This window comes from Ornithorhynchus anatinus, chromosome 9, assembly GCF_004115215.2.
Source record: "Ornithorhynchus anatinus isolate Pmale09 chromosome 9, mOrnAna1.pri.v4, whole genome shotgun sequence".
Classification (NCBI taxonomy): Eukaryota; Metazoa; Chordata; class Mammalia; order Monotremata; family Ornithorhynchidae; genus Ornithorhynchus; species Ornithorhynchus anatinus.
This window is the reverse complement of record NC_041736.1, coordinates 57,649,413-57,662,636: the sequence shown is the minus strand read 5'-3', so window position 1 is coordinate 57,662,636 and position 13,224 is coordinate 57,649,413. Positions and strand designations below refer to the sequence as shown.

General features: G+C 47.6%; 1 protein-coding gene across 3 annotated transcripts in view; it reads left to right on the top strand.

The window, feature by feature from the left end:
- Nucleotides 1-13,224, top strand: part of SPTBN1 (spectrin beta, non-erythrocytic 1) — a 195,927-nt gene that overhangs the window by 136,583 nt on the left and 46,120 nt on the right. For all 3 annotated transcript variants that reach the window (XM_003431278.5, XM_029071831.2, XM_029071832.2), the window contains 7 exons: nucleotides 373-546; nucleotides 5,745-5,836; nucleotides 8,203-8,283; nucleotides 9,034-9,149; nucleotides 10,946-11,058; nucleotides 11,592-11,779; nucleotides 13,106-13,223. In XM_003431278.5, coding sequence (XP_003431326.2) covers nucleotides 373-546; nucleotides 5,745-5,836; nucleotides 8,203-8,283; nucleotides 9,034-9,149; nucleotides 10,946-11,058; nucleotides 11,592-11,779; nucleotides 13,106-13,223 — 882 coding nt within the window. The remainder of the gene's footprint in view (nucleotides 1-372; nucleotides 547-5,744; nucleotides 5,837-8,202; nucleotides 8,284-9,033; nucleotides 9,150-10,945; nucleotides 11,059-11,591; nucleotides 11,780-13,105; nucleotide 13,224) is intronic.

The following is a 13,224-nucleotide window of genomic DNA, read 5'->3' as shown; positions in this document are numbered from 1 at the left end:
GCTTAGAACAGTGCCTGGGACATAGTAACCACTTAATAAATACCATTAAAAAACCACACCCTTAATGAAGGTCATCGTCTTCTGAATTGAAAACTATGTGGGTGGTGAGGTAAGTTGTAGATATGAAGGTTTTCTCCTAAATTCCAGGACAGTGAGTCAAAGCCTTGGTTTCCAAAGGAGGGGGCCAGGTAGCCAACACTAAACCTCACTTTCAGAATGTCATCGACGACCAGCACGATGTAGGAAGCGTGACGGTTTGGGTCTGTCTGTGAAGCTCGGAGGGAGGTCTTGCGTTGTCACAGTGTTTTGGGGCGGACATTTTCTCTGCCTTTTGGGTAACCGACCTCTCCTTTTACTCTCGTGCCCCCTTAGCCCAAACCAACCAAAGGAAGAATGCGTATCCACTGCCTGGAGAATGTGGACAAAGCCCTCCAGTTCTTGAAGGAGCAGCGAGTGCACCTGGAAAACATGGGCTCGCACGATATCGTCGATGGAAACCACCGGCTGACGCTGGGCCTCATCTGGACCATCATCCTGCGTTTCCAGGTCTGTGGGGGTCGGGGAGCAACAGGGCCCCGGGAGACACTAGCCCAGGGGTGCGGGAGTGTAGGGGGGTGACTCTCTTCAGCTCTGCCCATCAGAGGGCCAATTTTATTGGCTAATTTGCATCCAGAGACTGCAGGGATTAGGGTGACTGAGTCATGATGTACAAAGGCAGAGGATCAGTGGCCTTCCCTCAGTTTATTGGGTTTCACCTAAGCGAGCCTGGCTCTTATTTTTGAGGCCCGTCGAAAAATCCAGCGTCGAAAGAAACGTGCCTAAAACTCCTCCTCAGGCTTAGAAGTGGGGTGAAGCGGCAGGATACTGCAAATACTTCAGTTGAAAGTTATGTTGACCTGGGAAACCTTATCTACAGATCTTGCTAGAGCACACCCATACCGTAACGGCAAACTACACTTAATCCAACTGACTTGTCCCATTTTCAGGTACTGAATCAAATGGTTTTTGGGTATAGATTGTGTAGTGGGCATCTGTATATGCCAGCACCCTTGAAGTAATACGATATGCAGGAAAAACCTTCCTATAAGATCCATTTCCTACCATGAAGTAAATTACAGCAGCAGTGATTTATATGGTAACTGCCACATCCTTCCCATCTCTTCCTGGCCAAGCTGTGAGCCGTCTCTCCTGGAAAAAGAGCTGGCAGGACCAGAACATTTAGTTGGAGATGGAATAATGAGTGAGCGGAATCCTACTTTGTATTCAGATTGGGATTTTAGTCTCAGTTCATTTCCGTTTTTCTCTCACCCAACAGCTGGATTCAAATCTCAAAGTAAGCGATTACTCTGTGCAAAGTTCTGGGGTAGGTTTAAGGTGATCAGGTTGGACTCTGACCCTCTCTAGACCGTTAACTCCTTGTGGGCATCAATTTTCTCTACCTACTTTTTTGTATGGTACTCTCCTAAGCTTTGCACATAGTCAGTGCTCAATAAATACCATTAATTGATTGCACACATACACAACACCCACACCCACACAAAGTAAGCACTACTAATTGATTGGCATGGCACCTAGAAACAGGTGGCCTTTAGGAGACTGATGGTATAGGACTCCGTGCTGGCAAAATCAGCCCTCGGAACCTCTCTGTCTCGAAGTACCCTCGGCCCAGTCAAAGTGCTAGGCAGAGTGGAGGTTCAAACTCAGTGCAAAGTGGAAGAGCTGTGTGCTTGCTCTGTAGCTCTGGGGCAATAGTAATAATAATAAAAGAATGGTACTTGTTAAGCTCTTACAATGTGCCAAGCAGTGTTCTAAGCACTGGGGTAGATACAAGCTAATCAGGTCAGGTGCAGCCCCTGTCCCACATGGGACTCTCACTCTTAATCCCCATTTTACAGATGAGGTAATTTAGGCCCATAGAAGTGAAGTGATTTGCCCAAGGTCACCCAGCAGACAGGTGGCAGAGCCGGGATTAGAACCCAGATTCTTCTGACTCCCAGGCCTGGGCTCTTTCTTGCTTAGGGGACCCTGCCCAGAAGATGTGGTGTTTTTAGTTCCTCCTTGCCCCAAGATTCTGAAGAATTCCCTATCCCAGCCCAAATTCACCCTGGGAGTGGTGTAATGTCTACTCTGCCATCTGCCCTTGATTTTGATTTATTTCACGGACACTTTAAACATGCCTCCAGGCTCTGCTCATTTGTAATATGAGAAGCAGCATGGCTAGTGGAAAGACCCCGGGCTTGGGAGTCAGAGGTCTTGGGTTCTAATGCCGGCTCTGCCACTTGTCAGTTCTGTGACTTCCGGCAAGTCACTTCACTTCTCTGTGCCTCAGTTACCTCAGATGTAAAATGGGGATTAAGACTGTGAGCCGCCCCAAGTGGGACAACCTGATTACCTTGTATATAACCCACTGCTTAGAATAGTGCTTGGCACATAGTAAGCACTTAATAAATACCATTATTATTATTATTACTATTACTAATATAGGGTTAATCAATCCAATAAATGGAGTTTATTGAACAGTTTATTGAGTAAAATAGCAGAGATGCTAGACATCTTGCCTGTCAACAAGGAGCTTACAGTTTAGAGGGCCTTTTCGGAGATTTGGGGATGTTTTTGCCAGCAGAAGACAGAAATGGATTTATCGAGGACATGGAGTCACTGCCCTAAGCCTGTCGAATGCACTATCAGGTTATTCCAAGCACTTAGTATTAATCAATCATTTATTGAGCAGTTACTATATGTAGAGCACTGTACTTAGTCCTTGGGTGAGTACAGTATATATGCCCGGCCCACAGTGAGCTCATATTCTGGGGAGGGAGATAGACATTAATAGAAATATATAAATTACGGCTATGGACATAAGTGCTGCAGGGCTGAGGCAAAGTGATGAATAAAGGGAGCAAAGGGTGACACAGAAGGGAGTGGGAGAAAAGGAAATGAGGCCATAGTCAGGGAAGGCCTCCTGGAGAAGTACCTTCAATAAGACTTTGAAAGTGGGGAGAGTAAGCGCTTAGTACAATGCTCCGCATACGACAAGCGCTTGATAAATACCCACGATGGATCAGGCTAGCCAAGGACAGTAACCTGAGCTTCTTTCCCCTGGCTGTTCCCTCCCAGGGTTATTACCCAACACCGTCTTTTAGGGTTTTAGATGGAGAAAGGGGAGTCCCCAAGCTGTAATCGTTGGTTAGCAACTATGAAAGTTGGGGCCAGAAAAGGTTTTCGGAAGGAAGACGGCAGTCAGTTAAAAACTACTTGCCTCTGTCCCTCCAGGCCCAACCGGTATCTCAAAGGTCAGATAAGTCATAGGAGATCTGAATGGGGACTGTAGCAGCCCTTATCTCAAGTCTGACACCCTTTTTTCCCCCCTCAGAGCCCCGACATTCCCCTTAGGGGTATTCCAGAGTTCTGCATTTCTGGTTCCTTGTCTGTTCTGTCCTCTTTTCATTGTTCCCATGCTTTTGTTCATGTCCATTGTGGGTGAGGGGTATGAAGAACTTTTTTGTATTAACAGCAATTCTGTCATCGTGACGTCACTAATATTATTCTGACTAACCTCTTGCAGCTGAGCTATGTTCCTCATTTACTTTAGCTCCCTCCCTTGTTCCCACCCTTCTTCCCACCCCCAGTTCTGTTCTCCCAATTTCCCTTCACCTGATTTGTCCCCTCTCTTGCCATCTCTTTCGCTCCTTCCTTTCTTGTCTCTCTCTATGTCTCTCACCAGATGGTCCGTTTTGTCTCTGAGGCCTCCCCCCGCTACTTTGCTTTTCTCTGTTCCTCTGTGTTCTCTGTGGCTTGTTTAGTGAAACTTACTAGGCCGGTTAGTAAGTTTCGCTTTGCAGCTCACAGGGCACACTGAGCAGGACAGAACTGGGCGAAGCAGTAGAGGACAGTGGCCCGAGAAGGTGAGTGGACCTGGCCGAGGCCTTTCGAGTAGGGGAAAGCGATGACCCGGCCCAGGTCCTTCCTGAGCACTAGCCACCTGAGGCGCCGTGCATGTTGGGAAGACAGTGGGTCGCCTTCCACCAGTCTTCCTCCTCAGGCTTCAGACCTGTTGGCGGCCAGTTGGGAAGCACAGTTTCTTACTGGCGCTCAAACGCCAGCCAGGGGCATCTGAAATCTCCAGGCGGGGAAGTTCTCTTCTGCCGGGGAGGTTTCCAGAGTGGACAGGAAACCCCATTCATACCTCAGCTTCATTCTTTCCTGCCTTTTCTGCTTTTTCCATGGTTTTCCATCCCTGGGTCTGGCTTGGTTCACTGAGCCCAACAGGGTCCACATTCCTGTGGTATTTGGTATTTGTAATTAAGCACTTACTATGTGCAAAGCACTGTTTTAAGCGCTGGGGGATACAAGGTGATCACATTGTCCCACCTGGGGCTCACAGTCTTAATTCCCATTTTACAGATGAGTTAACTGAGGCACAGAGAAGTTAAATGACTTGCCCAGAGTCACACAGCTGACAAGTGGTGGAGCTGGGATTAGAACCCACGACCTCTGACTCCCAAGCTCTGGCTCTTTTCACTGAGCCACGCTGCTTCCTGTGCCTGTAGGTGTATGGCTTTTAGGGTCTGGCCAGGTTAGGGGGTCGTGTGAGTAGGAAATAAGAGGAGTAACAAGGTATAAAGAACGGTGTAATTACCTTTCCCTTCCCCCTCCTCTGCCACACCCCTCTGCCCAGGCCTCAGTGGACCCTGGAACCAGAATGTGAGGCATAGACCCCGCCACCAACTTATCCACATCCCTGATCCCAAACCCTTAGGTGCAAATATTTCTTCGGGCTGACTCTTTATGGAGCACTAACTGCCCAAATGAGAGCAATAATGAGATAATAATGATGGTATATGTTAAACACTTACTATGTACCAAGTAGTGTACTAAGCACGGGGATGAGTACAAGCAAATCGGGTTGGACACAGTCCCTGTCCCAAGTGGGGCTCAGAATCTCAATCCCCATTTTACAGATGAGGAAACTAAGGCAGAGAGAAGTGAAGTGACTTGCCCAAGGTCACACAGCAGACACGCAGCAGAGCCAGGATTCTTGACTCCCAGGCCCAAGAGGGAGCAAAGCGAGGGAGAGAGAACGCACTATTGGATTGGCCCTGCTGCACCATAAAACTGATTTGGGGGCACTCCGCCCCTTGGGAAGAAATAAAATGGGTTTTTGCTCTTGACCTGGCTTTTCCCTTTCCAGAGTTTGAAATGCAAAGAACTCAACTCTCACCCTATGCTCCCTTTCACCTTCTCCCCATAGAGGCCCAAGTGGTGGGTGTTGGAGGAGGGGGTTGGGTGGTGGGGAGGGGAGTAGCAGCTCTGCTTGGGACCCAAGAGACAGAGAGGATGTGTGTTCAATTAAATCCTCTTCCTCAGATTTCCAGTTCTCACCCAGTCAACAGTGTGTATTCATTCATTTGTATTTATTATGTGCTTGCTGTGTGCAGAGCACTGTACTGAGAACTTGGGAGAGTACAATTCAACAATAAAACAGACACATTCCCTGCCCACAACGAGCTTACAGTCTAGAAGAGTATTGAGTATGAGTGCCTACAGTGTGTAGACCACTAGAAAAGGCACCATAGACTCAGAAGACTGATCCCTGCCCTCAAGGAGCTTACAATTTACACACACACACACACACACACACACACACACACACACACTTACACACACATACACCCCCCCCCCCCCCCAACCCCCTTATTGATTTAGGCATTGTCTGATTGACACTGTTGATGTCTGACTTTTAGATCCAAGATATCAGTGTGGAAACAGAAGATAATAAGGAGAAGAAATCAGCCAAGGACGCACTGCTGCTCTGGTGCCAGATGAAGACGGCAGGGTGAGTGTGAACGGAAAGATGATCAAGAAATGCCTCTGGCGGCCCTGAGTTGCCACTAACAAAGATGGTTCACAACAAACCGACACACATCTCCTCAGCTGGTTCCCATCCAGATGCAGTATTTTTGACGTGTCCATCGCCCAGACTGCTTTTATTAAGGAAGGGTGCTAGTTTATTTATTGGGCCTTTCAGCATTCTCTAAACGATTTCCTCCTATTAATGAGGCACCTCCAGAGAGCCAGGTTCCTGAGTGTAAGGAATCGGAAACCCCTCTCAGGGATCAAACCCTTTCTATTCATGTAAGATGCCCTTAAGAGGTGACTGACATTTTAGTTTTCACAGGGCTTTCTGTCTCCCACCCGTGGCTTCAGCGGCAAAATGCGATGGGACCTAGGCCTCTTAAAAGGTTCACGTGAGCAAGTCCTGCCAGCTGTCTAAGACTTAGCTCAGCTTAGGGGCACATTCCACAGAGCGCCTCAGGCCCAGAGCCAGGAGTCCTACGCTCAGTCAGTCAATCGTATTTATTGAGCGCTTACTATGTGCAGAGCACTGTACTAAGAGCTTGGGAGAGTACAATATAACAATAAACAGACATGTTCCCTGCCCAACGAGCTTAGAGTCTAGAGGTCTATACACCCCACTCAGGTGGCATTCTACCTCTGTTTCCCTCCGGGGCAGACCGTGTATTCTGGGTCTCATCTACAGAGATTGTTAGGAGGACACTGATATTTACACCTCTTTTGGAAGAAGGTCTTTTCAAATGTATTTTAAATGACCTCAGCCATCAATCATTATTAATTCCGTCCAAAATGGCATCTTGGACTGAAAAAAAAGAAAGATGGCTGCCGAGGGGCCATGTGGGATGCCATCGCAGCGGGAGCGGCCTGTCCTGGCACCGCTTTTAGCCACTCCCAAATCTGCTTGGCTCTTCTGTGGCTCCATGGAAAAAGAATGCAGGGTGCCAACTCTGACAGGTAGACTTGGCCCCTTTTGGTGCCCTGAAGCGCTGTGAGTATTTTGGTTGCGGTGATCTCAGTTTCCTAGCATTCTCCTTGGCAGGGTTGGGAGACAATGGAAGTCACTCTGCTATCAAAAGAAGCAATTCACTCTTCACTGAAGGGTGGTTGGATTTATTGTTTCAAGGAAGGGAGGATTTTTGAATCGCAGAATTCTGACCACCGCCTGGGTCACCAATCATAATAGTAGTAATAAGGTAGTTATGAAGCCCCGGCTGATGCAGTGCGCTAATGTTAAGTGCTGAGGGGCTGAAACAGTTGCAAAAGACACATTCCCTCACTCTAATGCAGGAGACAAACCCAGAAAAATCGAATACACATACATATTGCATATGTGCGTGTATATAAGGATAGGCTTAAATAACCAGTGGTATTTATTGAGCAATGTGTGCAGAGTTTTGTTTGAACTAAGCACTTGGGAAAGCACAATATAGTAAGTGTTAATAGATGCGATCCTGACTCTTAAGGAGCTTGCAGTCTAGAGGGGGTTAGGGTTAGGGTCTCATGGGACTGGCTGGAGAAGGAAAGAATCAATCAATTGTATTTATTCAGCGCTTACTATGTGCGGGGCACTGTACTTAGCATTTGGGAGAATACATTATTAAGAGAATTGATGGAAATGCTCCCTGCCCACAATGAGTGTATAGTCTAGAAGGGGAGACAGACATTAATATGAGTAAAAAAATTATGGATACTGTCATAAGTGCTGTGGGAAGGATGAATAAAGGGCACAAATCCAAGTGCAAGGGCGACAAAGATGGGAGTAGGAGAAGAGGAAATGAGGGCTGAAGTCAGGGAAGACCTCTTGGAGGAGATGTGCTTTTAATCAGGTTTTGAAGGTGGGGAGGGTGGTGGTCTGTTAGAACGTGTCGGATGATGTTGTTGGCATGTGGTGGGTGTGAGGGAGAAGGGAGTTTCAGGCCTTGGAGATGACTTTAGCAGGGGGTCAGAAGCAGGCAGGAAGAGAGCGTGGCACATCCAGGAGTTGGGCTTGGAAAGAGGAAAGCAGCAAGCATCAATTAACGAGTGAGTAAGGGTAGGAGATGCGGTGGAGAGGACTGGTGGAGAGCTATAAGGTCAAGCATGAGAAGTCTTTGCCTGATGTGGAGGGAGCAAGATGGGCAGCCATTGGAGGGTGTTGAAGAACAGGTAGACGTATGTGCCCGATCAACAACAATCAGATGTGTGATTACACTGGGGAAAGGTTGGACTTGGTCTTGAAGCAGAAGTCTCTGAAACAGTTGCTCTGTTTGGAGATGATACATTCTCATTGATGTTCACTGATTCTTTAAATGGTTATTTCTTAATGAGTAAAGTAAGAGCCAGTTCCCTTGATTTTTGCTACCACAGTTACCCCAATGTCAACATCCATAACTTCACCACAAGCTGGAGAGACGGAATGGCTTTCAACGCACTAATACACAAACACCGGTAAGTCCTCCACAAACACATGACAATTGTTTCCCTACTAGAAGCTTGTTTAGGGTGCTTGTTTTTTATTTTTCTTTTTTAAGGATATTTGTTCAGCGCTTACTCTGTGTTGTACGTTATTTTAAGCGCTGGGGTCGAGTCACGATAATCAGGCCAGACACAGCCCCTGTCCCACAAATGGGGCTCACAGTCTTAAGTAGGAGAGAGACCAGGTATTAAATCTCCATTTTACAGTTGAGGATACTGAAGCACAGAGAAGTGAAGTGACTTGCCCAGGGTCACACAGCAGGCAAGCGACTTAGCCAAGATTAGAACCCCGGCCTTCCGACTCCCAGGCCTGTGCTCTTCCCATTAGACCACACTGCTTTCCTCGCTGCTGCTTGTTCTTTTTTGGCCGAGTGGTTCCATTTGTGGCTCTGAATCTACCAGATCTGCAGCTGAGCCCTGGGATCCACCTTAGAGTAGAGGGAGTTGTGGGGAAATGAAGGCAATCTCAAATTCCAGCCTTTGAGACTTCACTCACTACTCAACAAGTGGTAGACTGCAGCTCTGCAGATCAAACTGGAATTTCACGTCTGTGACTCGTGAACAGTTTTTATCATGGGGGAAATAAATCCCTTTAGCTTTCTGGAGATCTGCTTAGCTGGCGAGGATTTCCAAAGGAGAATTTGTAGGAAAGACCACGGTCAGGGACCCCAGGGGGTCTTCCCACATGCGTTCTGAGAGCTGAATGTTTCCTTCTCTCCGCAGGCCTGACCTGATTGATTTTGATAAGCTGAAGAAGTCAAATGCACACTACAATCTGCAGAACGCTTTTAATTTGGCTGAGCAGCACCTTGGACTTACAAAGCTATTGGACCCAGAGGGTAAGTCTGACCAGGAGTCTCAAATTGGGGTACGAATTGGTGTTGTGGAGGAGGAAAAGTGAATGTCCTTGGACCTAATTTTCAAGACCCCTCCCTGTACCTCGTAGCTGACCACCGTATCCTCCTTTGCTACTCATCATGGCATTGAGGAGTGAGCTTTTTGAAAAGAAATGAAGCCTTTCTTTATCCCTTAGTGCTGTTGTCTGTGGTGTCCTTGGGAGCCCAGGACCACCTTAAACCTCAGCTCTGTCGCAGGCTCACCAGAACAACTCTGTGGCCCCCAATATGCCAAGCAGACTGGACTCTACCAGCCCTAACTTCAGGCCCACGTGGCCCTAGGCTAGAAAAGAATAGACTCAAATTTAAAATGTCACAATGTTTTTGTTCATGAACTTTTTTTATGGTGCTTGTTAAGTGCTTACTATGTAACAGGCACTGTTGTAATTGCTGCGGCAGTTATAAGTTAATCAGGTCAGGCAGAATCCCTGTTCCACATGGGGCTCACAGTCTAAGTAGGAGGGAGAACAGGTATCGAAACCTCATCTTACAGTTGAGGAAACTGAGGCTCAGAGAAATAAAGTGACTTTTCTATGGTATTTAAGTGCTTAATATGTGTCAAACATTGTTCTAAGCACTGGGATTGATACAAGCTAATGAAGTTGAAGACAGTCCATGTCCCAGATGGAGCTCACAGTCTTAATCCCTATTTTACAGTTAAGATAACTGGAGGCCCAGAGAAGTGAATTGATTTGCCCAAGGTCACACAGCTGGCAAGTAGCAGAGCCATGATTAGAACCCAGGTCCTTCTGACTTGCAGGCCTGTCTTCTATCCGTTAGGCCACGCTGCTTCTCCGTAGGTCCTCTGACTTTCAGGCCCATGTCTTTTCCACTAGGCCTTGGTACTTCTTTGACCAAGCGCTAAGTACAGTACTCTGCACAGAGTAAGCGCTCAATAAATACAATTGAATGAATGAATGAACTTGCAACCTCTTGGACACGCAAGTTGTGATTTTTCTGTGTGTGGGTATGGGGGTGGGGTAAGAATTTAGAACATCAGAACAGGAAGTTTTGTCTCTCCATCCCTTCCCTAGTGCAGATAGAGGACAGGAAGTTGCCCATCAAGAGTCTTGCTCTTTTCCAATATAGCAGTTCACTGCAGGAAACAAATGGCATTGTCTTTCTCCTGGTGTGTGAAAAAGTGAACCAGCTTGATTGTAACTAGAATTCTGAGTGGGATGTTTGGTGTACCACTTAACCCAGCAGTCCTGGAGGAAATGGCCTCCTGCCTTCAGTCCTTTATCCACTGCTATATGACCTTTCATGTCACGTTATAACTCTGTACTTAGAATTGCTCATGTGTTGAAGCCTCTGTAGCCGGAGCGAACAGAGGATGAGAAATTAAGTGGCACCCCTAAGGTCACACCACGAAGTTTGGACAGAGTTGAAGAGGCAACCCTCAGGCGCTGTCGACAAATGGCTTTTATCAACTCTGTCTGCCCTGAGGATACCAAACCTGCTCACTGCTCGCTAGTTAAATAGTTGGAATCACCCCTTGGATACAAACCCATCTGGTCAGGAAGGCTGAATCTAAAAAAATTGAACCTCCATTCTCCACATCCTCCTCGACCCACAGCCACCGTATGTGCATCATTTAAGAGATGAGAAAATTGGACATGGCTAAGCCAGTGAACTTTGCTCCTTCACTCCTTGGTCTCCTCGGGTGGGTTGGATTAGCCCCCAAGGTGGATGGTTTGAACGAGAAAGCCCATGCTAAAGGAAGACTGTCTCTATTCCAGATATCAGCGTTGACCATCCTGACGAGAAGTCCATCATCACCTACGTGGTGACATATTACCACTACTTTTCCAAGATGAAGGCTCTGGCTGTTGAAGGAAAGCGAATTGGAAAGGTTTGCTCGTTATGGACTCGTAAACACGTGGCCAAAATGAGTACCCGTTTCCTAACGCAGATGCTACCTGCCAGTCTCCCTGGTGTTGCTTTTCTTCTCGAAGAAAAACACCAGTCTTTGGTTTCCTAAATAGTTGGACTTATAAAATGAAGCAAGGGAGGGGAGTGAGGGCATAAAATGGCATCACTGTGGATTAGCCGGGGGTTCTGGAGGAGAGGTGGGCAGCGGAGATGAACTTGTTAAAGGGGGTGAGACCATCGTCATGTTGGAAGAAGGGAGGGGTGAGTTTACATCCGAGAAGGTGTCTCCGCCTGGCTGAGAAGCCAGTGTCAACCTCTTTTGTCCCATCTTCCCTCATAAGGAATAAAATCAGACTTAAATACTTGTCCAGAATGCTTTTTCTAAAAGGCCTGTGGAAAATAGGAGCCCTCAGGATCTGAAAACCACCCTCACCCATTTCCCGGGGAGAGCTGGGATCGCCAGTGGGGAAACCAACCAATCTGGCCCATCCAGCTTCTGCCACTTGCTTCCAGGTGCTGGACAACGCTATCGAAACAGAGAAGATGATCGAAAAATACGAATCACTCGCCTCTGACCTCCTGGAATGGATCGAACAGACCATCATTATCTTGAACAATCGCAAATTTGCCAACTCACTGGTGGGAGTCCAGCAGCAGCTCCAGGCGTTCAACACATACCGCACAGTGGAGAAGCCGCCCAAGTAAGTTCCACATCCCCCTCACGAGCCAGTGGGGCTGGAGGCTGGAAGGAGTAGCATCGAGGCAGGTTGGGAGCTGTCCTTTCGACCCCCAAGCTTTCGTTGGTGCTTCTAACCCGTACCCAAAGGTCTCACCTTTGTCTACCACCCCGCTCCCCAAAAAGGTCACGACGACTCATAAGTAAGGTCCTTCCATGATGTTGCACCCACCGCTGGCCCATCCCTAGGTTAATGGCTTAGGTAGCCCCCGACCCCTTCAGAGAACAAATTAGTTTGCTCCTGACTTGGCTCTTTAAAACCAATCAGCACCGATTCTCCTGGCCGCTGGGAATTGCTCAAGCACTTTGCGTGAGGTAATCCCCATTTGAAAGTGCTCGCTCATGCTTCCAGTTAAGAAATCCTGTTGCCAGGAAGGGAACCTTAAACTTTCACTCAGGAGATTGAGAGGCAGTCAGTCCTCAACACGAATAGCCAATGCCATCTGGTAATAATAATAATAATGACGTTTGTTAAGCACTTACTATGTGCCAAGCACTGTTCTAAGCACTGGGGTAACTATAGTTAGCAGATCGGACACAGTTTCTGTCACACACGGGGTTCGCAGTATAGGTAGGAGGGAAGAGGATTTAATCCCCATTTTAGAAGAGAAAACTGAGGCACAGAGGAGGTGAAGTGACTTGCCCAAGGTCACACAGCAGACAAATGGCAGGGCCAGGATTAGAACCTAGGTCCCCTTTTCCCCCCCAGTATTTTTTAAGTACTTACTACATGCCAGGCACTGTTCTAAGCGCTGGGGTAGATAAAAATTTATCAGGTTGGACACAGTCCATGTCCCCAATTGGGCGCACAGTCTTAATCCCCATTTTACACAAGGGGTAACCGAGGCACAGAGAAGTCAAGTGACTTGTCCGAGATCATATACTCCTAGGCCTCGTTCTTTCCACCGATCCACAATGTTTCTCGTTAGCCCTGTAACCGGGGGTCCTCTCCACCTATTAGTAGTTGTTATGGTATTTGTTAAGTGCTAACTGTGTGCAAGGCACTTTACTTGAGCTCCAGCGTGAATACGGGCAAATTGGGCTGGACACAGTCCCTGTCCCACATAGGGCTCAGCATCTTAATTGTCGGTGAGTCTTAATTGTCAGTGACCATCTGTTGGTGACCCGCTCTGCTCCCAGAGATTTGCTGGGGTCTTCAAGGCTTCCTCGGAGGGTCTCTGGCCAGTGGGAGGGAAGGAAGGAAGTCCCTTGGTGGCATTCACCGCAGCATTCCCCTCACGGGGGAAGAGCCCAAGAGACCCCTGTTGGTTCACTCCTTGGTGTTCTTTAGATTTACAGAAAAAGGGAACCTGGAAGTTCTGCTGTTCACCATCCAGAGCAAAATGAGGGCCAACAATCAGAAAGTGTACATGCCCCGGGAGGGGAAGCTCATCTCCGACATCAACAAGG